The sequence below is a fragment of the Nomascus leucogenys genome, chromosome 13 (assembly GCF_006542625.1).
Source record: "Nomascus leucogenys isolate Asia chromosome 13, Asia_NLE_v1, whole genome shotgun sequence".
In the NCBI taxonomy this organism is placed as follows: Eukaryota; Metazoa; Chordata; class Mammalia; order Primates; family Hylobatidae; genus Nomascus; species Nomascus leucogenys.
In genome coordinates, this window is record NC_044393.1 from 78,940,384 (window position 1) to 78,967,802 (window position 27,419).

Here is a 27,419-nt window from a genome sequence, read left to right on the forward strand (position 1 = left end):
CTCAGCCTCCCGAGTAGCTGGATTACAGGCGTGCGCCACCATGCCCCACTAATTTTTGTAATTTTAATAGAGAAGGGGTTTTGCCATGTTGGCCAGGCTGGTCTCGAACGCCTGACCTTGAATGCCTGAGGCCCTCCTCAGCCTTCCACAGTACTGGGATTACAGTGTGAGCCACCTCACCCAGCCTCAGATTTTAATAATCTACCTGGGCCGGGTGCGGTGGCCCCAGCACTTTGGGAGGCTGAGACGGGTGGATCACTTGAGGTCAGAAGTTTGAGACTAGCCTGGCCAACATGGTGAAACCCCATCTCTACTAAAAATACAAAAATCAGCTGGGTGTGGTAATATGTACCTGTAATCTCAGCTACTGGGGATGCTGAGGCAGGAGACTCACTTGAACTTGGGAGGCAGAGGTTGCAGTGAGCTGAGACGGTACCCCTGCACTCCAGCCTGGGCAACACAGCAAGATTCTGTCTCAAAAGAAAAATTCTACCTGAAGAGCTCTTATTTTACAAAGTACAATAAAATAAAAGGATAAAATATGAAAGAAGATGCAGGGAAGTTATACATTTTTATAAAGGGATATAGGAATTTGAAAAACATTCCAACATCAGCAAAGGAAGAATGAAGACTGGAAAACAAAATTTAGACACAAATATTAAAGGAACCATGACTATCTAGAATAAAAGTAATGGTTAAATAAATAATCATCATATCCAAAATGGTGATCAATTTATAGCCAATGAACAAAAAGGAAATAGATCTAAATGTTGTATCAAAATCAAGATTTAATGCAAGAAATAACGGTAGAAGGAGGTTAAAATACCTTCCCTTTCCTGAGCAATTCAGTCTTAAAGCCATTAGGCGGTGAACAAGGAAGATGTTTGAGCCAGGAGGCTGTGAAGAGGCAGCTCAGCCCAAGGTGTCAGAACCAAAGTGGTATGTAACAGGCATTCATTTGCAGGCAGCCAAGTGTGGAGTGCTAGGACCTAAATGGGGTGATGAGAGATTCATGCAAGAAAGGATGGCAGCATGGCAGAAATGGGATATTAAGCGCATATAGGGGATTGATCAAAGTAGTAAATATATTAAGAATAACAAATTATGTTTCACAGTGTTGAATATGGGAGGGAAAAATAGGGAAAAGGAGAAAACTAGAATGAATCCTGTGATGTACAATTGCAACTGGAGATGTCAGCAGGAACTCATCGTTTTTTAATATATAGAGATAAATGGATGTAAATTTAGATGTGTGTATACATGTGAATGTGTGTGTATCTGTGTGTGTGTGTGTACATAAACATATATTCTCTAGCTTTTTCCTCTGAGAGGGCCTGAGAACAGTGGCATCCCAGTAGCTATGAGTTCTCCCTGCACCCAGATCTTGGCATTCATTCATTCATTTATATAGAGACAGGATCTTGCTGTGTTGCCCAGGCTGGTCTCTCCTGGGCTCAGGCAATTCTCTCGCCTGGGCCTCCCAAAGTGCTGGGATTATAGGTGTGCCACCATGCCCAGTTCAGATCTTAGCTTTTAAATAACATTCTCCATTGAAGAACAGCCAAGGATCCTTGTAGAATTGGCTGATTCCAGGGATGGGGCAAGAAAAATACAAGATAAGCTGAGAACAACTTGTTCCTGAAAGCAATAAAGAGGTCATGGGTTATGGGACATGTCAAAAGGCCACAGAAGCCAACCTGAGGGGGATGTCACTGACTAAATAAGGAACAACTGGAGTATCAAAATATATAATGATAGTAATGAATTATAACCCATTGAATAACAAAGAAAATCATGAGTCCATGTTACTACAAATAAATCAATTACATAAAGTTTGATAAGGAATGGGATATTTACAAAGTTTCAAAGAACCTCCCCACAAAGTACTTTTTATTTACAAAGGAGGAAAGAGTTATTTTACAACAGAAATGCCAGATACTCCCTTAATCACGTGATCAAAGTGATCATCACCATAAAGGGAAAAACAGAAATCATGTGTCACCTGACAGGATGCAATGAGAATGCAGCATTGCATCACGACACTCCTGCATAACCTGAATCTAATCACAAAGAAACATCAAACAAATGTCACTGACATACACTCTACAACATAACTTCTGTTATCTTCAAAAGTATCAAGATCATGAAATTCAAGAAAAAACTGAGGAAATGTTCCAGATTAAAGGAGAATAAAGCAACATGACAACTAAATGTACTGTGTGATTCTCAACTGGATGCTTCAACTATAAAGAATGTTATTAGTATAATTGATGAAAAAACTGGGGTCTGAGGATTAGAGGGTAGTAACTTATCAATGTCAATTTTCTGATTTTGATGGTTGCATTCTGGTTATGTAGGACAAAGTCCTTGTTTGTAGGAAATATTTGGGAGTAGTAAGACATCACTTTGGTGGCTTACTTTCAAATAGCTCAGGGAAAAAAGGTTCTTTGTAATCTCTGCAATCTTTCTGTAAGTCTGTAATTTAAAAATTTTTAAGAATCACTGTAAAAAATTACCATTAAGTCTTTCTGTCCTTGCACACAGGGAATAAAGTAGTGAAAAGCAGAGGACTTGGTGTGGTACCACGTTTCTTCCGCCTTCAGTCTCTGCTCCTTTCACAGAGCTACCCATCAGTACCATGTTGGCCATGTTGGGGTAGAGTATCCTCAGCTTCACAAACTCTATGGTCTATAGGAGCCAAAATGACAGCCCAGAGAAGAATTTGCCATTTTCAGTGGAAAACAAGTGGCAATTATGAATTATGACAACTTGTACTTTGGATCTGATTTGCTGCACTTTTCCTTATAAGACATCAACTAGGCCAGGTGCAGTTGCTCATGCCTGTAATCCCAGCACTTTGGGAGGCTGAGGCGGGTGGATAACCCGACTTCAGGAGTTTGAGACCAGCCTGGCCAACATGGTGAAACTAAAAATACAAAAACTAGCCGGGCATGGTGGTGGGAGCCTATAATCTCAGGTACTTGGGAGGCTGAGGCAGGAGAATCGCTTGAACCTGGGAGGCAGAGGTTGCAGTGAGCCAAGATCACACCAGTGCACTCCAGCCTGGGTGGCAGAGCAAGACTCCATTGCAAAAAAAAAAAAAAAAAAAAAAAAAAAAGACATCAACTGCTTAAGATGGATGTTTGAGCTCACAATCTCTTTGATACTATGCAGCCATAAAAGGAACGAGATCATGTCCTTTGCAGGGACGTGGATAAAGCTGGAAGCCATTATCCTCAGCAAACTAACACAGGAACAGAAAACCAAACACGTTCTCACTTATAAGTGGGAGCTGAACGATGAGAACACATGGACACATGGGGGGAATGACATACACTGGGGCCTGTTGGAGGTGGGAGTCGGGGGAGGGAAAGCATCAGGAGGAATAGCTAACAGATGCTGGGCTTAATACCTAGGCAATGGATTGATCTGTGCAGTAAACCACCATGGCACACGTTTACCTATGTAACAAACCCGCACATCCTACACATGTACCCCGGAACTGAAGATAAAAATTGAAGAAAAAAAGGCTGGGCATGGTGGCTCATGACTGTAATCTTGGCATTTTGGGAGGCCGAGGCAGGCGGATTGCCTGAGCTCAAAAGTTTGAGACCAGCCTGGGCAACACAGTGAAACCCCATCTCTACTAAAATACAAAAAATTAGCCAGGCATGGTGGCGGGCGCCTGTAATCTCAGCTACTCGGGAGGCTGAGGCAGGAGAATTGCTTAAACCGAGGAGGTGGAGGTTACAGTGAGCCAAGATGGCACCACTGTACTCCAGCCTAGACGACAGAATGAGACTCCGTCTCAAAAAAAAAAAAGTTGAGCGGAAAAAAGGAAACAAAACAATGGATCAAATTCTTGAACTCAGGCATACAGCACACTAGGTATGTTTGTAAATAAACTTATGACATAACACTTAATGTCTCTTCTTGAAACATGCAATGTGATAGCTGGTATGCACTTACTTTTTCATCTGGGTAATATTCCAGTGTAAGTTTTTTTTTTGAGACGGAGTCTTGCTCTGATGCCCAGGCTGCAGTGCAGTGGCGTGGTCTCGGCTCACTGCAACCTCTGCCTCCCAGGCTCAAGCAATTCTCCTGCCTCAGCCTCCTGAGTAGCTGGGATTACAGGCGCATGCCACCACACCCGGCTAATTGTGTATTTTCTTTTTTTTCTTTTTGAGATGGAGTCTCACTCCTGTCGCCCAGGCTGGAGTGCAGTGGCATGATCTCGGCTCACTGCAACCTCCGCCTCCCAGGTTCAAGTGATCCTCCTGCCTCAGCCTCCCGAGTAGCTGGGACTACAAGCATGTGCCACCATGCCTGGCTAATTTTTGTATTTTTAGTAGAGACGGGGTTTCACCATGTTGGCCAGGCTGGTCTCAAACTCTTGACCTCGTGATCCACCTGCCTCAGCCTCCCAAAGTCCTTGGATTACAGGCGTGAGCCACCATGCCTGGCCTAGTTTTGTATTTTTAGTAGAGGCACGGTTTCACCATATTGGCCAGGTTGCTCTCAGACTCCTGACCTCAGGTGATCCGCCCACCTTGGCCTCCCAAAGTGCTAGGATTACAGGCTAAGTCACCATGCCTAGCCAGTATTAGTTTCTTGATCAAAAAAAGATGTGTGATTTGGCTTATTTTATGGCTTAATTTTGGTTAATTTTTGATTCCTAGGTCAAGACCTTGTTAATAGTTTATAAGACAGAAATTCAGGGCCAGGTTTGACAGCTCAGGCCTGTACCCCCAACCCTCTGGGAGGCTGTGGCAGCATAATTGCTTGAGGCCGGGAGTTCGAGACCAGCCTGGGCAACATAGCAAGACTCTGTCTACACACACACACACACACACACACACACACACACTGGGGTGGGGGTGCAAACTTGCAGGAAAAAAAAGCAGCTGGAGCTACTAAAGACTTCTCTCAAAGCAAGGTGATGTGAACAGCTTTTAAGGTGGCTCCAATGATCCCTCCTTCTTATATTCATGCCCTTGTGTTATCTGCTCCTCTTGAGTATGGGCTGGCCTAGTGACTTGCTTCTAATGCATAAAATATGACAAAATGAGATGTACTTTGAGATTAGACTACAAAATGAGGCTGGTTTATGTGTTCTCTTTGTCATCTGACGGAAGCCAGTCCAAGTGGAACTCCTAAGAGCCACGTAGCAAGGAACAAGTGGGAGGCATCTCTGGCAACAGATAAATGAACTTGAATAGAACAAGTAAATGAATCCTGCAAATGTGCCATCTGATTGGAGTGACCTTTTTTTTTTTTTTTTTTTTTTTTTTTTTTTTGAGACGGAGTCTTGCTCTGCCGCCAAGGCTGGAACACAGTGGCGCGATCTCGGCTCACTGCAAACTCTGCCTCCTAGGTTCAAGCTATTCTCCTGCCTCAGACTCCTGAGTAGCTGGGATTACAGGTGAGCACCACCACACCTGGCTAATTTTGTTTTGTTTTGTTTTCTTTTTTTGTTTCTTTTGAGACAATTTTCCTAGTTGAGCCTTGAAATGACAGTGCCCTGACCAACCTTAATTGCAGCCTGTGAGAGACCCTGAGCCAGAGGACTCAGCTAAGCCATGCCTGGATTCCTGATCCACAGAAATTATGAAATAAAAACTGTTTGTTGTTTTAAGATCACTAAGTTTTAGGGCAATTTGTTATGCAGCAATAGGTAGCTAATACACAAAGGAAAATCTAGAAAGAGACATTATAGTAGTATAGTCTCTAATAATCTAAAAAACATTAGATTATAATCCTCTATCTGCCATTTGCTAACAGGTTCATCTTGGGCAAGTCATATAACCTGCCCCAAACTGTTTCCTCTTCTGTAAAACAAGTATAATAATAATGCTTATTTTCATAGGTTTAAGGTCAAGATCGAATGTGATAATATATGCAAAAACATACTATATACAAGTATTAGTTATTATTTCTTCTTTTCTCAGGCTCTTAGTTTTTTCTTCTGTAAAAAGAAAAGGTTAGATAACCTCAACCGTCCCTCTGAGTGATAACATATTAGGACGCTGTCTTTCCTATATAATTTCTTACCAAGGTTTGATTCTTAAGTTTAAAACATCACAGTAAGTGGTGTAATACCTTGGAGGAATTCTAGAAGCAGGCAGAAAGTGCAATTCACATGAACTAAAAAAGGATATAGAAAACGTTTCCACTCTGCTAAAGAAGGCTTCTTTGCTTGTAGATTCCAATGAAGGCTGTTGCGCTTCGGGTGATCCATTAACTGACTGGGATGTGGCAGACGTGTCCTTCCTAATATAAAGTGGCAAAACTGTTGGTAAACCTTTCACAGTACCCTCTGCTTAAGTTATCTAGCTTCTCTACACATCGTATCATAAATCAGACCAACGCTGGATTTTAAGCTTCCTAAAAATCATTTTACTCGTCATTCCTCAGCTTATTATTTTCAATGGTTTTATAATACTTACTAAATAAAATCCAAATTCTTCAGTCTGGCATTCAAAACCCTTTACAGTTTACCCATATCTAAACTTCAATCAATTTCTACCTCTACAGGGCTCCACTAATCCTAGCAAACTATTCTCCTCACTCACTCACTGTTCTCCACAAGTATTTTGCATAACTTTAGTAAACAGAAAATAAGACTCAAGACTTCAAGTATGCATTATACAATTTGAATCTCTTCAGAAATTCGACTCCTTTTTTTTTTTTTTTTTGAGATGGAGTTTCCCTCTGTCACCCAGGCTGGAGTGCAATGGTGTGATCTCGGCTCACTGCAACCTCCACCTCCCAGGTTCAAGCAATTGTCCTGCCTCAGCCTCCCCAGTAGCTGGGATTACAGGCGTGCACCACCGGGCGTGGGCCCGGGTAATTTTTTGTATCTTTAGGACAGACGGGGTTTCACCATGTTGGTCAGGTCGGTCTGGAACTCCTGACTTCGTGATCTGCCCACCTCAGCCTCCCAAAGTGCTGGGATTACAGGTGTGAGCCACCGCGCCTGGCAGAAATTCGACTCTTAACAGCAGAAAAAACAATTCTGATATTTCTACTTGGAGGGACCTTTGATACCCACTCCTTCCAAAAAAAAAGAACCAATTAGAAAATTCGAATCAAAGTAAAGATCTTCGGGAGATTTCATGAAAAAAAAATCAGGGAGAAAAAAACTCAGCAAAGCAGTTCTCTCATTTTCAGTGGAAGGCATTTCAACAGTGCCTGGGGAACTGCTGAAAGACAAGCATTTATTTATTTATTTAGAGACGGAGTCTCGCTCTGTCACCCAGGCTGGAGTGCAGTGACGCGATCTCGGCTCACTGCAACCTCCGCCTCCCAGGTTCAAGCAATTCTCCTGCCTCAGCCTCCCGAGTAGCTGGGACTACAGGCGCGGGCCACCACGCCCGGCTAATTTTTTGTATTTTTAGTAGAGATGGGGTTTCACCGTGTTAGCCAGGATGGTCTTGATCTCCTGACCTCGTGATCTGCCCGCTTCAGCCTCCTCAAAGTGCTGGGATTATAGGCGTGAGCCACCGTGCCCGGCGACAAGCATTATTTTAATAAAAATAGGATTACATCAACGATTATAGCTCAAAAGAAATAAACTTATTCTAAGACTCTCAGAGATTCACAGAGAGCCTCAAGGGGGTGTGGTTCCTGGGGAAAAAAAATTCACAGCATCCATAAACTTGGATGGGTAAAAATGACATTTATTTCTCTCTAAATGACAAGATTTAGCATTTTCTTCTATTATGAAGGTAAAAACACCATAGTAGTTATTAGCAGTACCTGCTAATTTGTCACCAATGGAAATAATGTTCCCACATTATGGTGGTTGCATGTTTTCAAATAACTTTGTGCTCATCACTACTTCAAAATTATGGTTGACAACACATACTACTAGATATTATGGACTCTAATAAAAAGCATGTTACTGCATAACTTTTTCCTTGTACTATCTTGATAACTACATTCCAATTTAACTGGTTTCCTTTATAATCCTATGTAATTTACTTTAAGCATTTAAAAATATTCTGAGAGTTAATAAGCTTCTCCAGAGAGCCAAAGGGGTCCACGGCACAAAAAAAGGTTAAGAATCCCCAATTAAGAGAAGTCAAGTGAACTCATTCAGTTAACGGTCCTCTTTCCTTCCAAAAACAATGTCCGATGACAAAATTTCGGCTGCGGTTGGGAATCTGGTACCTCCCGAGGGGAAGATCAAAGCCGATCAAACATAGTAACCAGAATCTTTCAGATTCTAAGAAGAAGCCTTCCCCACTGCCCGAGTCGCCGACCGAGGGGAACCCCCCCCCACGCCACCCGCCACCCCTTCCCCAAGCCTTCTCCAATCTTCCAACGCCGGACCCAGGGTTAACTCGTGAACTCACGCGTCCACGCCTCCCTCTTCCGGAGCAATCCCCTCATCTATCAGCTGCCGGATTTTCTGGGGGGTCCCTTCTGGGAAGCGAACTACTGCACCCCAATTCTTTTCAACCCCTACGGCAAACGCTTGTCCCTCACTGGGCGCCGCCATCTTGGTCCGCTGCCGAGCTGCTTCCCCGAGAGTTTGAAGGCTCCGGAACTTCCGTCCTGAGAGGTTAATATCCGCCTCTTGAGATAGCCTGGCTGGGAAAGTCTGACCGCGGGGGCCTATGCCTTTTCTGATCGTTTTAGAACCTTAGAGCGAGCTTAAGGAGGGTTGTACTGTTTAGGACAATCTTGATTAATCGTTTCTTTTATCAACTAGCATATTTAGGTTGATAAGAGATTTTTAGAACGCTGTCAGTCCAAATTCAGCAGGGATGAGGGGCTCAACTTCATTTTCAAGTAATATTCACTCACACGGCCGGGCGCAGTGGCTCACGCCTGTAATCCCAGCGGTTTGGGAGGCCGAGGCGGGCGGATCACCTAGGTCAGGAGTTCGAGACCAGCCTGGCCAACCTGGTGAAACCCCATCTCTACCAAAAATACAAAAATTAGCTGGACGTGCTGGCGGGCGCCTGTAATCTCAGCTACTAGGGAGGCTGAGGTAGGAGAATCGCTTGAACCCGGGAGGCGGAGGTTGCAGTGAGCCGAGATCGCGCCACTGCACTCCAGCCTGGGCGACAAGAGCGAAACTCCATCTCAAAAAAAACAACAAAAAAAATTAACTCATACGACCCTCCTAAGTTGCGTCTTTTTACAGGTGAGGAAATGGTGACCCTCACTTGAAAGCAAATAATTTAGAATCCTTGTTGGAACCGTGTTATGGATGGATTTCGAAGTCTGTGGCATTTGACACTATTGATACTCTTTGCTTTGTCCAACAAATATTTATTGAAAACGTCCTATGTATTTTTTTTTTTTTTTTTTTTTGAGACGGAGTTTCGCTCTTGTTGCTCAGGCTGCAGTGCAATGGCACGATCTCGGCTCACAGCAACCTCTGCCTCCCGGGTTCAAGTGATTCTCCGACGTCAGCCTCCGAGTAGCTGGGATTACAGGCATGCGCCACCACGCCCAGCAAATTTTTTTTTTTTTGTATTTTTAGTAGGGACGGGATTTCACCATGTTGGCCAGGCTAGTCTTGAACTCCTGACCTCAGGTGATCCGCCCGCCTCGGCCTCCCAAAGTGCTGGGATTACAGGCGTGAGCCACCGCACCTGGCCGAAAGCATCCTATTGATAGTCTCTAGGCACTAGCAATGACAGTCGTGAGCAAAGGAGCTGTAGATCTTGGTGGAGTTAGATGTCAAATAAATTTTCCTATAGTTTTAAAATTACGATTACAAGTGCTCCAAGGATGTACCAAGATTATAATAGGAGAATCTAATTTAGTTTCTGCATTCTCCTGAGAAAAATCAGGTGCTGGAGCTGAGATGGATGAGAGTGAAGGGAAGAAATCTGTACAGAATCTTCCAACACCCCAGGTTTGGAAGACTGATGTGACTAAACAATGGGCAAAGAGGAAAGTGGGATCACCTCCTACCCTTCCAGCACGCTACCTGTGGGGTCCTGACTCTATCAATGTTCCCAGCAGCAGGACCTGCAACCTATTGATCCAATTACCTTTCTGCTGTTCCTAACTCCACCACCACCCTTGTTTCTTCTTTTCTTAGCCTGCTTAAATTCATTACTAATTGTTATCATCATTCCTTTGCAAAATTTGAACATGGATTGAGACTTAGTTAATATGAAGGAATCATTGTTGATTTCACTATATGTAATAATGGCATTGTAGTTATGGTTCTTAAAAGCCCTTCTTTATTAGAAATGCATCTTGAAGTATTTATAGGTGAACTGATATGATGTTTGGAATTTGCTTTGAAATTATCCAGGAAAACATGGAGGAATAGATGAAAAAAGATTGCAAAATTTTAAACTATCGGACTTGGATGATAGAATTGTGGGGTTCATTATATTATTCTTTCTGCTATTAAGTATGTTTGACAACATCATAATAAAAAGCAAAATAAATAAGCTAAAAAATACATGTTCTTGAATACCCTTTGATTTCCTTGAGCCTCTCTTGCTTAATAGTACTTACCTGACAAAACCTCAATCACAGTTGAAGTAAGTTCTCTATTACTGCTTCTGTACCCATACAACTAAATATGGCTAAAGAGAAATGACAAACTTGTCTCTTTATATTCTTGACTTCAAGTGGGACCTTAATTCTTCCCAGTAATTATACTACCTTTATCTAGTCCACTTCTCATCCCACTTTTCATAGATGACTTATTTTTATTTTTTATTTTTTTAAATTATTTTTTATTTTTATTTCGTTTTTTTGCACACAGAGTCTCCCTCTGCTGCCCAGGCTGGAGTGCAGTGGCACAATCTCGGCTCATTGCAACCTCTGCCTCCTGGGTTCAAGCGATTCTCCTTCCTCAGCCTCCTGAGTAGCTGAGATTACAGGCATCTGCCACCATGCCTGGCTAATTTGTCATACTTTTAGTAGAGATGGAGTTTCACCATGTTGACCAGGCTGGTCTCGAACTCCTGACCTCAGGTGATCCGCCCACCTTGGCCTCTCAAAGTGCTGGGATTACAGGCGTGAGCCACCGTGCCTGGCCACCTGGCTAATTTTTATATTTTTAATAGAGACAGGGTTTCACCACATTCACCAGGCTGGTCTCGAACTCCTGACCTCAAGTGATCTGTCCACCTCATCCTCCCAAAGTGTTAGGATTACAGGTGTGAGCCACTGCACCCGCCTTCGTAGATGACTATTATATACCTCTCTCCTCAAACACCTTCAATACTTCCACTTATCCATCCTCCCTTTCTGCTAATGACACACTCCAAGGAGAATATTGACTGTACAGTTAGCCATGGTAACAACCAGCAATCAGAGCCAGTTTTAAGTTCAATCGACCCATGATTACTCATCACATTGAACGTGCTTTTGTAAACCCAATCAATGACAACTTCTTGATTCAGCCAATCACAAAGACTCACTTCAATAAGCACTCCTCCGAGTGCCAACCACTCAACAATAGTTTCACCCAAGTTATCACTTCTACAAATGATGCCAACACACACCTTTGAAAGTTTGCCAATCTCGGAACTCCCCACTTTCTCAAAGTCTGATAGAAGATTAGTAGTCTGGTCTGCTTGAAGACTGTGCCTCAACTGCATGGCTCTTACTGTTTATAGTAAGCAAGAAATTTGGCTTTGTGGGTTTTTTTTTTTGAGACGGAACCTTGCTCTGTCGCCCAGGCTGGAGTACAGTGGCACATCTCAGCTCACTGTAAGCTCCACCTCCTGGGTTCACCCCATTCTCCTGCCTCAGCCTCCCAAGTAGCTGGGACTACAGGCACCCACCACCATGCATGGCTAATTTTTTGTATTTTTTTTCAGTAGAGACGGGTTTTCACCATGTTAGCCAGGATGGTCTCGATCTCCTGACCTTGTGATCCACCCGCCTCAGCCTCCCAAAGTGTTGGGATTACAGGCGTGAGCCATCGCGCCCGGCTGGCTTTGTGTTTTTATTTCACATAATGAATGGTGTTTTCATCATCCTCTAACCGTACTTTACCTTCCCTCCTGTTACTATTGATCAGTGGTTCTCAAATGAGTGTGATATTGCCTGCCACGGGACACTTGGCAATGTCAGGAGACATTTTTGGATGGAGTGGTGGTAGAGGCCAGGAATGTTGCTAAGCATTTTACAACATCCAGAACAGCCTCGCCACAACAAAAAATTATCTCACCCAAAATGTGCACAGGTTGAGAAACCCTGCTGTAATCTATGTGCTTAGCTAAGGCCAAACTTACACACTGGACCTAATTCCCCTTGCCTACTCAAGAACATTGTCCACCAATTCTCCCCTCCCCTGCACATTTCCATTAGCAGCAAGATATTACTTCTCCCATCTGAAAAACATGCAAAACAGGCCAGGCACAATGGCTTATGCCTGTAATTCCAGCACTTTGGGAGGCCAAGGCGGGCGGATCACCTGAGGTCAGGAGTTCAAGACCAGCCTGGCCAAAATGGCAAAACCCTGTCTCTACTAAAAATACAAAAATTAGCTGGGCGTGGTGGCATGCACCTGTAGTCCCACCTACTTGGGAGGCTGAGGCATGAGAATTGCTTGAATCCAGGAGGTGGAGGTTGCAGTGAGACGAGGTGGTGCCACTGCACTCCACACTCCAGCCTGGGCAATAGAGCAAGACTCTATTTCAGAAAACAAGAAAACAGCTTCTCTGCTTTTATTTACGGCAAACCTCCTTCAAAAATTATCTATCCTAGGGCTGGGCGCAGTGGCTCACCTCTTTAATCCCAGCACTTTGGGAGGCTGAGGGGGTGGATCACTTGAGGTCAGAAATTCGAGACCAGCCTGGCCAACATGATGAAACCCTGTCTCTATTAAAAATACAAAAAAAAAAAAATTAGCTGAGTATGGTGGCACGCACCTTAATCCCAGCTGCTTTGGAGGCTGAGGCAGGTGAATCACTTGAACCTGGGAGGTGGGATTGCAGTGAGCTGAGATTGCGCCACTGCACTCTAGCCTGGGTGACAGCATGAGACTCTGTTTCAAAAAAAAAAAGAATAGAGGCCTTTGGCCAGGCATGGTGGCTCACGCCTGTAATCTCAGCATTTTGGGAGGCTGAGGCAGGTGGATCATCTGAGGTCAGGAGTTCAAGACCAGCCTGGCCAACGTGGTGAAACCCTGTCCCTACCAAAAAATACAAAAATTAGCCGGGTATGGTTGCAGGCGCCTATAATCCCAGCTATTCGGGAGGCTGAGGCAGGAGAATTGCTTGAATCCAAAAGGCGGAGGTTGCAGCGGGCTGAGATCGCACCATTGCACTCCAGCCTGGGCGACAAGAGTTAAACTCCATTCAAAAATGAAAGAAAGAGAGAGAGAGAGAGGAAAGAAGGAAGAAAGACAGGCTTTTATGCTTTTTATTGCTGTGTCCCCAGTCTTTACAATACCTCATGGACATAGTAGACTCTCAATAAATAATTGTTCAATTAATGTACACAAATTTCCAAAGAACTTGGACTTTATCCTAAAAGCCAGCGGCAGCCATTGAAAGACTTTAAGTGGCACGGTAACATGAACCGTTGTGCATTTTGGGAAAAGTCACTATAACGACTACGTGAAAAATGGATTGGAGCCAAAAGAGGATATGGAGTGACTGTTAGGAGGTTGCCGATGAAGCCTTGGCAGAACAGAGGCAATGGTGGGTAAGGCTGGGGTGAAGACAGCTGGAAGTGAGCAGATGCAAGATGTAGTTTGGAATTAGAAACAACAGGACTTGGTGATGGCTTGTACATGACAGGTGAGGAGTAGTTTTTGTTTTTGTTTTTGTGTTTTTTTGAGACAGAGTCTTGCTCTGTCACCCAGGCTGGAGTGCAGTGGCGCGATCTTGGCTGACTGAAAGCTCTGCATCCTGGGTTTATGCCATTCTCCTGCCTCAGCCTCCCGAGTAGCTGGGACTACAGGTGTCCGCCACCACGCCCGGCTAATTTTTTTTTTTATTTTTAGTAGAGATGAGGTTTCACCATGTTAGCCAGGATGGTCTCAATCTCCTGACCTCATGATCCACCTGCCTTGGCCTCCCAAAGCGCTGGGATTACAGGCGTGAGGCACTGCACCCGGCCAGGAGTAGGTTTTAAGGGGAACTCCAGGCCTGAACAACTGATTGATAGATATATCAGTCAGCCCTCCATATTCATGGGTCCTGCATCCATGGATTCAACCAACTATGGACATGTTTCTTTTTCTTTTTCTTTTTTTTCTTTTTTTTTGAGACAGGGCCTCACTCTGTCCCCCAGGCTGGAGTGCAGTGGCGTGATCAGAGCTCACTGCAGCCTCATATCCCTGGGCTCAAGTGATCCTCCTGCCTCAGCCTCCTGAGTAGCTGGGACCACAGGCTCATGCCACCACTCCCAACTAATTTTTAAAAATAAGTTTCGGTAGAAATGTTGCCCAGGCTGGTCTCAAACTCCTGGGCTCAAGCAATCCTCCTGCCTCAGCCTCCCAAAGTTCTTGGATTATAGGCATGAGCCACCTTATCTGGCTTAGAAAAAATATATGTATATTATATATTTATAATATACATATATTTTATATATAGAATATATAATGAAATATGATATATATCTTATATATAATATAGTATATAATTTTTTTTGAGATAGTCTCACTTTGTTGCCCTAGCTGGAGTGCAATGGGATGATCTCAGCTCACTGCAACCTCCACCTTCTGGGTTCAAGTGATTCTCCTGCCTCAACCTCCCAAGTAGCTGGGATTACAGGTGCCTGCCACCACTCCCGTCTAATTTTTGTATTTTTCAGTAGAGGCAGGGTTTCGCCATGTTGACCAGACTAGTCTTGAGCTCCTGACCTCAGGTGATCCACCCACCTTGGCCTCCCAAAGTGCTGGAATTACAGGCATGAGCCACCATGCCTAGCCTAGAAAATATATATATATATATATTGAGATGCCTGACTCGGCCTCCCAAAGTGCTGGGATTACAGGCGTGAGGCACTGCGCCCAGCCTTGAAGATATTTTTTTTAATGGATGGTTGCATCAGTATTGAACATGTACAGGCTTTTTTTCCTTGTTATTCTTTCAACAATACAGTATAACAACTATTTATATAGCATTTACATTGTATTAGATATTATAAGTAATCTAGAGATGACTTAACTGATACACATATGGAAGGATGTGTATAGGTTATATGCAAATACTACACCATTTTATATAAGGGACTTGAGCATCTGTGGATGTTGGTATTGAAGAGGAGTCCTGAACTAATCCCCTGAGGATATGCAGGGACAACTATATGTATATTGATGTAATAGATATTTATTTATTTATATCTATTATGTATAATGTGTATATATATATATATATATATATATATATATATATAGTGTGTGTGTGTGTGTGTGTGTGATATTTCAGTTTTTTTCCCCTTAATACTCCAGCATCTGCTGTATAGTAGATGTTCAGAAGATGTCAATTTTTTTTTTTTTTGAGAGGGAGTCCTTGCTCTGTTGCCAGGCCAGAGTGCAGTGGTGAGATCTCGGCTCACTGCAATCTCTGCCTCCCAGGTTCAAGTGATTCTCCTGCCTCAGCCTCCCGAGTAGCTGGGACTACAGGTGCATGCCACCACACCCAGCTAATTTTTGTGTTTTTAGTAGAGACAGGGTTTCACCATGTTGGCCAGGATGGTCTCGATCATTTGACCTCATGGTCTGCCCCCCTTGGCCTCCCAAAGTCCTGGGATTACAGGTGTGAGCCACCGTGCCCGGCCAAAAGATGTCAATTTTAAGACAGGAATCAATAAACACTTGGAAAGTTTCCAAGTTTCAGATGGTCACTTGGCCAGTGTGATGTGAAGAAAAGTGTTTTGGAGACAGAATGTTCTCTTATTCTGCTTCCATCACTAGCCATGTGGCCTTGGGGTCAAATAACTTCTGGATATGAGATTAAATAAAAGAATGTATATGAAAATGTTTGGTACGTAGCAGGTTCTTGGTAAGTGCTAGTTTTCTTCCTAAGCATTTTAGTGACGCATTACCTCACCTTCTTTCAGGAATGAAGAACTAATCTCCCCAGCCACTGGGCATACCAGCAGCAGGAAGCCCTGCTGTCCTTGGCTGTCATCTCCTTTGATAGCTACTTCATTGAAGGAAGCCCTTTCTCCTGAGGTCACCTCCACTCCCTTCCTCAGGGCATCCAGTAACTAATCCAGACAGTTATAAAAGGCCCAGCTCCGTGTCCCAACTCAGGACAATGCTGAAGGGCCATCCAGCCTCAGGGTTTCCTGGAGGGTCTCCCTTGAGACTGCATCGTAGCCCAGCTCCTCCCCCTGCCCAGACCAGCTTCCTTCCCATCCTTTCCATGGTGTTGACCCCAAGAGTCCTCCCAAAAACCTCCTGCATGCTAATCTCCCTCTCAGGAGCTGATTATCCATTTTGTTTATCCTGGGGAAGTAGACAGTTCTGCCAATTGCTCCAGCTGTCAGACTGTCTTTATTGTATGTATGGTTTTTTGTTTTGTTTTGTTTTGAGGCGGAGTCTCACTCTGTCACCAGGCTAGAGTGCAGTGGCGCCATCTCGGCTCACTGCAACCTCTGCCTCCTGGGTTCAAGCAATTCTTCTGCCTCAGCCTCCCGAGTAGCTGGGACCACAGGTGCACGCCACCATGCGCAGCTAATTTTGTATTTTTAGTAGAGATGGGGTTTCACCATGTTGGCCAGGATGGTATCTTTCCCCTGACCTCGTGATGTGCCCACCTCGGCCTCCCAAAGTGTTGGGATTACAAGTGTGAGCCACTGCGCCCAGCTGTATGTATTTTTTTTGTTTTTATGGTTTTTTTTGAGATGGAGTCTCACTCTGTTGCCCAGGCTGGAGTGCAGTGGCACGATCTCGGCTCACTGCAAGCTCCGACTCCCGGGTTCACCCCATTTTCCCACCTCAGCCTCCCTAGTAGCTGGGACTACAGGCAGCCACCACCATGTCCGGCTAATTTTTTGTATTTTTTTTTTTTTAGTAGAGAAGGGGTTTCACCGTGTTAGCTAGGATGGTCTTGATCTCCTGACCTCATGATCCGCCCACCTCAGCCTTCCAAAGTGTTGGGATTACAGGCGTGAGCCACCATGCCCGGCCAGCCATATGTATGGTTTTTAATGTGAGAACACACAAACATTCAGCCAGGTGTGGTGGCCCATGCCTATAGTCCCAGCACTTTAGGAGGCCGAGGCGGGCGGGTCACTTGAGGTCAGGAGTTTGAGATCAGCCTGGCCAACATGGTCAAACCCTGCCTCTACTAAAAATACAAAAATTAGCTGGGCATGGTGGCACACACCTGTAATCCTAGCTCCTTGGGAGGCTGAGACATGAGAATTGCTTGAAACTGGGAGGCAGAGGTTGCAGTGAGCTGAGATCTCACCACTGCACTCCAGCCTGGCAATAGAGCAAGACTGTCTAAAAAAAAAAAAAAACCCACAAAAATTTAAGCTGATAAGCTTTTAGTACTTCATAGGACCTCTCCTCTTAGGAATAAATCAAACATATTATATTTGCCAGTATAATTTTTTCATGAAGTAGAAAAATGTGTCAACTAGCAAAATTTAGCCAGGAGCTGTGGCTCACATCTGTAATCCCAGCACTTTGAGAATCCTAGGTGGGTGGATAGCTTGAGGCCTGAAGTTTGAGACCAGCCTGGGCAACATGGTGAAACCCTGTATCTACAAAAAATTAAAAAATTAGCCAGACTTGGTGGTGTGCACCTGTAGTCCCAGCTACTCAGGAGGCTGACACAGAAGGATCGCTTGAGCCCTGGAGGTCAAGACTGCAGTGAGCCATGACTGCCTCACTGATTTCTAGACAGTGTCAGAGTGAGACCCTGTCTCAAAAAAAGGAAAAAAAGCAAAATTTTTATTTTTAGTGAAAATTTAATTTATATAAAACATGACACAGGTTTTTAAGTGAATACACATTTATCAAACATTTTCATTTCTTTTTTTCTTTTTTGAGATGAAATCTTGCTGTCACCCAGGCTTGAGTGCAGTGGCATGATCTCAGCTCACTACAACCTCCACCTCCTGGGTTCATGCAATTCTTAGGCCTCAGCCTCCCCAGTAGCTGGGACTACAGGTGTGTGCCATCACGCCTGGCTAATTTTTTTGTATTTTTAGTAGAGACGAAGTTTCACCATGTTGGCCAGGCTGGTCTTGAACTCCTGACCTTAAGTGATCCACCCACCTCACCTTCCCAAGGTGTTGGAAATACAGGCATGAGCCACTGTGCTGAGTCAAAACATTTTCATTTCTTATGAGCTGCTTTTTATTGATATATATCTCACATAACATAAGATTTACCCTTTAAAGTGTACAAGTCAGTGGTTTTTAGTATATTCGCAGATATGTGCAACTATTGCCACTGATTCCAGAACATTTTATCACCCCCTAAGAGAAAGCTTGTACCCATTAGCAGTGACTGCCATCCCTCCTCTCCCTCCCTGGCAACCACTAATCTACTTTCGGTCACTATGGATTTGCCTATTCTGGACGGTTAATGTAAATGGTGTCATACAATATGTGGATTTTTGTGTCTGACTTATTTCACTTAGCATGTTTTCAAGGTTCATCCATGTTGTAGCATGTATTAGTACTATACTTCCTTTGTATGGTTGAACAATATTTCACTGTATAGACATATCATATGTTGTTTCTCAATTCATCCATTGATGAACATTTGGGTTGTTTATACTTTTGGCTATTATGAAAAATGCTACCATGAATATTCATACAGATGTTTTTGTAAGGGCATATGTTTTCAATTCTGTTGGGCATATATTAAGGAGCAAAATTTCTGGATCATATGGTAATTATATATTTAACATTTAGAGAAACTATCAAAATGTTTTTCAAAATGGCTCCACCATTTTACACTCCCACTAGCAATGTATGAGGGATTCACTTTCTCCACATCCTTGTCAACACTTATAATTGTCTTTTATATCTTAGCTATTCTAGTGAGTGTGAAGTGGTATCTTGCTGTGGTTTCAATTTGCATTTCCCTAATGACCAGTGATGTTGAACATCTTCTCCTGTGCTTATTGGTCATTTGTATATCTTCTTTGAAGAAATAGCTATTTGTGCTTTTTTGCTCATTTTTTAAATGGGTTGTCTTTTTGTTGTTGAGTTTTAGGAATTCTTTTATTTATTTATTTATTTATTTGAGACACAGCCTCACTCTGTCACCCAGGCTGGAGTGCAGTGGGCTGATCTTGGCTCACTGCAACCTCAAACTCCTGCGCTCAAGGGATCCTCCCACCTCAGCCTCCCAAGTGGTTAGAACTACGGGCACAGTCCACCATGCCTGGCTGATTTTTTTTTTTTTTTAAGACAGAGTCTCGCTCTGTCGCCCAGGCTGGAGTGCAGTGGCGCGATCTCAAAAAAAAATTTACTATTTTACAAATTTAATTAGTTTAATATTTTTATATCTATATTTCAATATAATTGGTTTCCTTTGTTATCCTACACATCTTATTTTATGCGTTAAAAACGTTATTCTGAAAAAGTGTCCATAGGCTCCACCAGGTTGATAGAGGTTAAAAAACCCTGATTTTTTTTTTTTTGAGAAAAGGTTTTACTCTCTCAGGCTGGAAAGACCTCCTAGGCTCTAGTGATCCTTCCACCTCAGTCCCCTGAGTAGCTGGGACCACAAGGGGGCGCCACTACACTCTGCAAATTTTTTAAATTTTTAGTGGAGACGGGGGTCTTGGTAAAGGCAGGTCTTGAACTCTTGGCCTCAAGCAATCCTCGTGCCTCAGCCTGCCAAAGTGCTGGGATTACAGGTGTGAGCCACTTCACCGAGCCAAGAACTCCTGATTTAAGGAGCAATATCTGCATGGAGAAACCAGAACAGTGTCCTATGAACAAATTCCCTCAGGGGAGATGAAAGTCAGTGGAACTTTTTCTTTCTTTCTTTTTTTTTTTTTTTTTGAGATGGAGTCTTGCTCTGTCGACAGTGGCATTATCTCAGCTCACTGCAACCTCCACCTCCCAAGTTCAAGCGATTCTCATGCCTCAGTCTCCTGAGTAGCTGGGATTACAGGCGCCCACCACCATGCCCGGCTATTTTTTTTATTTTTAGCAGAGACAGGGTTTCACCATGTTGGCCAGGCTAGTCTCGAACTCCTGACTTCAAGTGATCCCCCCGCCTTGGCCTCCCAAAGTGCTGAGATTACAGGTGTGAGCCACCATGCCCGGTCCCTTTTCTTCTTCTTCTTCTTTTTTTTTTTTTTTGAGATACTGCACTCTGTCGCCAAGCCTGGAGTGCAGTGGCATGAACACAGCTCACTACAGCCTCAACTGCTCCAGCTTAGGTGATCCTTCTATCTCAGCCTCCAGGGCAGCGTCTGGGACCACAGGCGGGCACCACCACGCCCGGCCAATTTTTGTATTTTTTTTGCAGTGATAGGGTTTCACCTGTCGCGTAGGCTGGTCTCAAACTCCTGGCTTCAAACAACCCGCCCACCTTTGCCTCCTAAAGTGCTGGGATTGCAGGCATGGGCTGCCTCGCCCTGTCAAATTTCCTGAACCTACTGTACAAGGATATCCTCAGATTCACTCAGATCTTGACAAATTATCTTTCCTGTTTAGAGAAATCCCAAGCCTACCCTTAATTTTTTTGAAAGGAAAGATCGTTCATATGCTGAAGACAACTTCAACTTTCCTTTTATTTACTTGGACTTTGTAAATGATTTTAACATCTTTTGTTTGATTTTTTCTGGTTTTTTTTTTTGTTTTTTTTTTTTGAGAAGGAGTCTCGCTCTTTCACCCAGGCTGGAGTGCAGTGGCGCGATCTCGGCTCACTGCAGGCTCCGCCCCCCGGTGTTCACGCCATTCTCCTGCCTCAGCCTCCCAAGTAGCTGGGACTACAGGCGCCCGCCACCACGCCCGGCTAATTTTTTGTATTTTTAGTAGAGCTGGGGTTTCACCGTGTTAGCCAGGATGGTCTCGATCTCCTGACTTCGTGATCCGCCCGCCTCGGCCTCCCAGATTTTTTCTGTTTTTAAAAAACTTTATTGATTTTTGAGACAAGGTCTTGCTCTGTCACCCAGGCTGGAGTGTAGCCATGAGATCATAGCTCACTGCAGCCTGGAGCTCCTGGGCTCAGGGATCCTCCTACCTCCTCCTCCGAAGTAGCTGGGACTATAGGCATGGGCTACCATGCCTGGCTAATTTGCATTTTTTTTGGTAGAAACGGGGGTCTCACGGCCGGGCACAGTGGCTCATGCCTGTAATCCCAGCACTTTGGGAGGCCGAGGCGGGTGGATCACAAGGTCAGGAGTTCAAAACCAGCCTGGCCAAGATGGTGAAACCCTGTCTCTGAGGGCAGAGGTTGCAGTGAGCTGAGATTGCACCATGCACTCCAGCCTGGACAGAGTGAAACTCTGTCTCAGAAAAAAAAAAAAAAAAAAAGAAAGAAACAGGGGTCTCACTATATTGCCCAGGCTGGTCTTGAACTGGGCTCAAGTGATCCTCCTACCTCAGCCTCCCAAAGGACTGGAATTATAGACATGAGCCACAGCACCTGGCCTTAAACTTACATTTTAAACTTCCAGTGTGCTGATTTGGGGCTTAGCAGTCTTTTTTTTTTTTTTTTTTTGAGACGGAGTCTCACTGTGTTGCCCAGGCTGGAGTGCAGTGGCACGATCTCAGCTCACTGCAACCTCTGCCCCCCCGGTTCAAGTGATTCTCCTGCCTCAGCCTCCCGAGTAGCTAGAATTACAGGTGTCAGCCACTGCACCCGGCTAATTTTTCTATTTTTAGTAGAGACGGGGTTTCTCCATATTGGTCAGGCTAGTCTTGAACTCTTGACCTCATGATCAACCCACCTCGGCCTCCCAAAGTGTTGGGATTACAGGTGTGAGCCACTGTGCCTGGCCTCATTTTTTTTTTTTTTTTTGGAGAAATCTTTGCTAATTGTTTTCACCAATGGTGAAAAAAGAATGATTGCAGGTTTTATTTATTTACTTTAAAAATGTATTTATTTATTTGAGATAGAGTCTTGCTCTGTCACCCAGGCTGGAGTGCAATGACACAATCTCGGCTCACTGCAACCTCTGCCTCCTGGGTTCAAGTGATTCTCCTGCCTCAGCCTCCCTAGTAGCTGGGATTTGGGATTACTGGCGTGTACCACCATACCCAGCTAACTTCTTTTTTTACTTTTAGTACAGACAGGGTCTCACCATATTGGCCAGGCTGCTCTCAAACTCCTGGCCTCAGGTGATCCACCTGCCTTGTCCTCCCAAAGTGCTAGGATGACAGGCGTGAGCCACTGAGCCTGGCCCTGGTTGTAGTCTTCAAAAAAAAAAAGGAATAACGATGTACGCCAGATGTGGTGGCTCACCTCTTTAATCCCAGCACTTTGGGATGCTGAGGTGGGCGGATCACTTGAGGTCAGAAGTTTGAGACCAGCCTGGCCAACATGATGAAACCTTGTCTCTACTAAAAGTACAAAAAAGGTTAGCCGAGTGTGGTGGTACACGCCTGTAATCCCAGGTACTTGGGAAGCTGAGGCAGAAGAATTACTTAAACCTGGGAGGTGGAGGTTGCAGTGAGCCAAGATCATGCCACTGCACTCCAGCCTGGGCAATGCAGAGTCAAAAAAGAAAGAAAGTAAGAAATAAAAAAGAAACACAGTGAAACTCCATCTCTATTAAAAATAAACAAAACTGGCTGGGCGTGGTCATGCATGCCTGCGTCCAGCTACTTGGGAGGTTGAGGTGAGAGGATGGCTTGAGCCCAGGAGGTCAAGGCTGCAGTGAGCCAAGATTGCATCACACACTCCAGCCTGGGTGACAGATGAAACATTGTCTCAAAAAACAAATAAAAACCAAACCAAAATAAAACCCACAAAAAATAATGTATAGAGCTCTCTAAGACATATTGTATAAAATAACACAAACCTATCTGCGGAATACATTCTGTACAATCCCCAATCCCATTTATGTAATAAGCAAAAACACGAGTACTGCATAGGTCTACAAATGTGTACGTGTTTACATAGAAAGAGAACTAAAACTGTATCAAACTGCGTTTTTTTCTATTTTCTTTTTTTTTTTTGAGATGTAGTTTCACTCTTGTCGCCCAGGCTGGAGTGCAATGGCACGATCTCAGCTCACTGCAACCTCTGTCTCATGGGTTCAAGTGACTCTCCTGCCTCAGCCTCCCGAGTAGCTGGGATTACAGGTGCCTGCCACCATGCCCAGCTAATTTTTGTACTTTTAGTAGAGATGCGGTTTCATCATGTTGGCCAGGCTGGTCTCAAACTCCTGACCCCAGGTGATCCACCCACCTCAGCCTCCCACAGTGCTGGGATTACAGGCGTGAGCCACTGTGCCTGGCGTATGTCAAATTGTTAACAGTCTTTTTTTTTTTTTTTTTTTTTTTTTTTTTTTGAGACAGGATCTCTTTCTGACACCCAGGCTGGAGTGCAGTGGTGTGATCTCGGCTCACTGCAGCCTTGACTTCCTGGGCTCAAGCAATCCTTCTACCTCTGCCTCCTGAATAGCTGGGACCACAGGCACGTACCACCATGCCTGGCTAATTTTTGTAGAGGCGGGATTTCACTATGTTCCCCAGGCTGGTCTGGAACTCCTGACCTCAAGCGATCTGTCTGCCTCGGCCTCCCAAAGTGCTAGGATTACTGGCATGAGCCACTGAGCCTAGCCATCAAACTGCTAATAGTCTTTCCAAGAGGAGAATAAGACTAGGGGAAGGGTGAAGTGGAAAGTTTCACCTTTTTTCTATATTCCTCTGTTTATTTAAGATTATACAGTAAAGATGTACTTTTTTTTTTTTTTTTTTTTGAGACAGAGTTTCACTCTTGTTGCCCAGGCTGGAGTGCAATGGAGGTAACTTGGCTTACTGCAATCTCTGCTTCCTGGGTTCAAGCGATTCTCCCGCCTCAGCCTCCTGAGTAGCTGGGATTACAGGCGAGCGCCACCATGCCCGGCTAATTTTGTATTTTTAGTAGAGACGGGGTTTCTCCATATTGGTCAGGCTGGTCTCGAACTCCTGACCTCAGGTGATCCACCTGCCTCGGCCTCCCAAAGTGCTGGGATTACAGGTGTGAGCCACCATGCCTGGCCATTATTTTTAACACTAGGATTAACTTTAAAGACAGTGGAGTTACAGTCTTTGTCCATTTTATGCTGCTGTAAGAGAATACCACAGACTGAATAATTTACAGTGAACAGAAATTTATTAGGCTCATGGTTCTAGAGGCTTAGAAGTCCAAGATCCTGGAGCCATATCTGGAAAGGGCCTTCTTGCTGCATCTTAACATGGTAGAAAGCATCACATTGGGTGAGAGAGAGTGAAAGGGAAAGGCAGAGAGAAGGAGGAAGAGAGAGAGAGAAAGGGAGAGAGAGAGAGAGCGAGTGAGAGAGAAGCACCAAAGTTATCCTTTTACTGAGAACCCACTCCTGAGATAACTAACCCATTCCTGGCATAACAGCATTAATCCATTCATGAGGGCAGAACCCTCAGGTACTAATCACTCTTAAAGGTTCCACTTCTCCAGATTGTTGCATTGGGGATTAAGTTTCCAACACATGAACTGTGGGGGACACATTCGAATCATAGCAGTTACCCATATAGCTATTGAGCCAAATCTTGGGACTACTAAAACTTTTTATGTTATTTTATTTATTTATTTTTTTTGAGACGAGTCTCGCTCTGTCGCCCAGGCCGGAGTGCCGCGGCGTTATCTTGGCTCACTGCAACCTCTGCCTCCCAGGTTCAAGCGATTCCCCTGCCTCAGCCTCCAGAATAGCTGGGACTGCAGGCGCGTGCCACCACGCCGGACTTTTTTTTTTTTTTTTTTAAATATTTTTAGTAGAGACGGGGTTTCACCGTGTTAGCCAGGATGATCTCCCTCTCCTGACCTCGTGATCCGCCCCCCTCAGCCTCCCAAAGTGCTGGGAAAGCCCCCGCACCCGGCCCTTTTATGTATGTATGTATGTATGTATGTATGTATGTATGTATGTATGTATTTTTGAGACGGAGTCTTGCTCTGTCACCCAGGCTGGAGTGAAAATGGCACGATCTCGGCTCACTGCAACCTCTGCCTCCCGGGTTCAAGCAATTCTCGTGCCTCAGCCTCCCGAGTAGCTGGGATTACAGGCACCCTGCCACCATGCCTGGCTAATTTTTTTGAATTTTTCGTAGAGACGGGGTTTCACCATGTTGGCCAGGTGGTCTTGAACTCCTGACCTCAGGTGATCCACCCACCTCGGCCTCCCAAAAGGTTGGGATTACAGAAAGTGTTAGGATTACAGGCATGAGCCATCGCGCCCGGCCAAAACTTTATGTTATTTTCTTATTTCATCTCTCCCAGTTGATTAATTAAGAAGTGTTACTTAAGAATCTACTTTGGCTAGGCGTGGTGGCTCATGCCTATAATCCAATGCTTTAGAAGGCCAAGGCAGGAGGATGGCTTGAGGCCAGGAGTTCTAGACTAGCCAGAGCAACAAGGTAAAACCACCCCCTCATCCCCACACACTGCCCTATCTCTATAAATTCGCTTTGCAAATTGGGAAAACAGCATTTCATAGGATTTCTGTGAGGATTAGACAGATTAAACATGTAAAATGTGTAAGACTGCATTTTGCCTATATACATAAAAAACTGGCCAGACGCAGCGGCTCACGCCTGTAATCCCATCACTTTGGGAGGCTGAGGCGGGTGGATTACCTGAGATCGGGAGTTGGAGACCAGCCTGGCCAACATGGTGAAAACCCATCTCTACTAAAAATATAAAAATTAGCAGAGTGTGGGCCGGGCGTGGTGGCCTGTAATCCCAGCACTTTGGGAGGCTGAGGCGGGTGGATCACGAGGTCAGGAGATCGAGACCATCCTGGCTAACACAGTGAAACCCCGTCTCTACTAAAAATACAAAAAATTAGCTGGGCGTGGTGGTGGGTGCCTGTAGTCTCAGTTACTCGGGAGGCTGAGGCAGGAGAATGGCGTGAACCCGGGAGGCGGAACTTGCAGTGAGCAGAGATCGCGCCACTGCACTCCAGCCTGGGCAACAGAGAGAGACTCTGTCTCAAAAAAAAAAAATTAGCAGAGTGTGGTGGCACATGCCTGTAATCCCAGCTACTTGGGAGGCTGAGGCAGGATAATTGTTTGAACCTGGGAGGCAGAGGTTGCAGTGAACCGAGATCATGCCTTTGCACTCCAGTCTCGGCGACAGAGTAAGACTCTGTCTCCAAAAAAAAAAAAAGTCAACATATATTAATTTTGGTTTTTATATTTTAGAACCATAGGCTTTTTTTTTTCAAGTCTCAATCATTTTCATAAGCAGTGTACTATGGTGCTAGTGGCTAAAACATCTCTGCCTACAGGGACTGGAAGTAGGAAAACAAGGAGGCAGTGCCAGTGGCGACCAGAAATTTGCACACCAGGTACAAAGGGTATTTGTCCTCAGCTCCAGCAGAGTTTCTCTCTTTTTTTCTCTGCAACCATGTAAGGTTCTTCTAATGCAAAAGAAAAAAAAAATCTATCACATCTAAGGACCTTGAAAAGTTTTGTTTCCCTTGAAGAATTTGATATGCTTTTTCCTTATCATTCAGAAACATCAGTGTATAGTCTGTTTTCCCAGTTTGCATTGCGCCCAGTAAGTTTCAAGCCAAAATTTCTGTTTAATTTTGGAACAATAGAAACTCCTGATCGGCACATCTAAAATTTTCTTTGATCTTGATCTTCCATACCCGTTGCTGCCTTTTATTTAATTTTACATTTCCTTTTATTATGTATCTTCCAAGCTGATTAAAATTTTCTACTAGCCAAAAGGAGTTTGAGCGAACAAAAATATTTACAGAGCCATCAGCCATCTATGAGAATACCTTTTTCTTGGCATTCCACACACTGTCAGGTGTTATTTCAAAAGTCTTTACTGATGTAATAAACCAGAAATGGTTTCTCATTGGGGTTTTATTTTGTATTTCTAAGATTACAGGTGAGGGTGAACATTTTCCCATATTTGTTAACCAGGTTTAAAACTGTTTGATTGGGACGTGGCTTATACAGGGACGAGTGCAGCTAATCCGACTGAAAGACAAATGAAACCCAGGAATATCTGGTTCTTATATTTTAGCTTTGACTCCGCCCGTGGGTCCCCTCACCTACCCGGACCCCAAGCAAGCCCTTTGTGTGTTTCAACCGTCAGGGAATGGGATCTCAGTCTGAAAAGCTGGCAGAATACCGTCTTGCCCCCAAATATGTGTATTATGCGTATATCCAGTGTCTGATTGCAGTGTTTATGGGAAAGAGTTCCTGAATCCTAACGAAGCCTGAGGCACTGGCCGTCCCCGGGAGTCTTTCCGCAGGCGCGGCCTCTGACACTCGGCCTTCGATTGGCCCGCCTGGCCCCGCAGGAGTGTGGTTGACGCCGGCCAGCCCAGCGCGGACGATGAGAGCTAGGA

General features: G+C 44.4%; 1 protein-coding gene across 1 annotated transcript in view; it reads right to left on the reverse strand.

Moving 5' to 3' along the window:
* Positions 1–8,580, reverse strand: part of ZC3HC1 (zinc finger C3HC-type containing 1) — a 34,561-nt gene extending 25,981 nt beyond the window's left edge. The window contains exons 1-2 of the mRNA XM_003261325.3: positions 8,358–8,580; positions 6,159–6,270 (exon numbers count right to left, since the gene is read on the reverse strand). Coding sequence (XP_003261373.2) covers positions 6,159–6,270; positions 8,358–8,503 — 258 coding nt within the window. The 5' untranslated portion in view covers positions 8,504–8,580. The remainder of the gene's footprint in view (positions 1–6,158; positions 6,271–8,357) is intronic.
* Between the last annotated feature and the right edge of the window lie 18,839 nt (positions 8,581–27,419).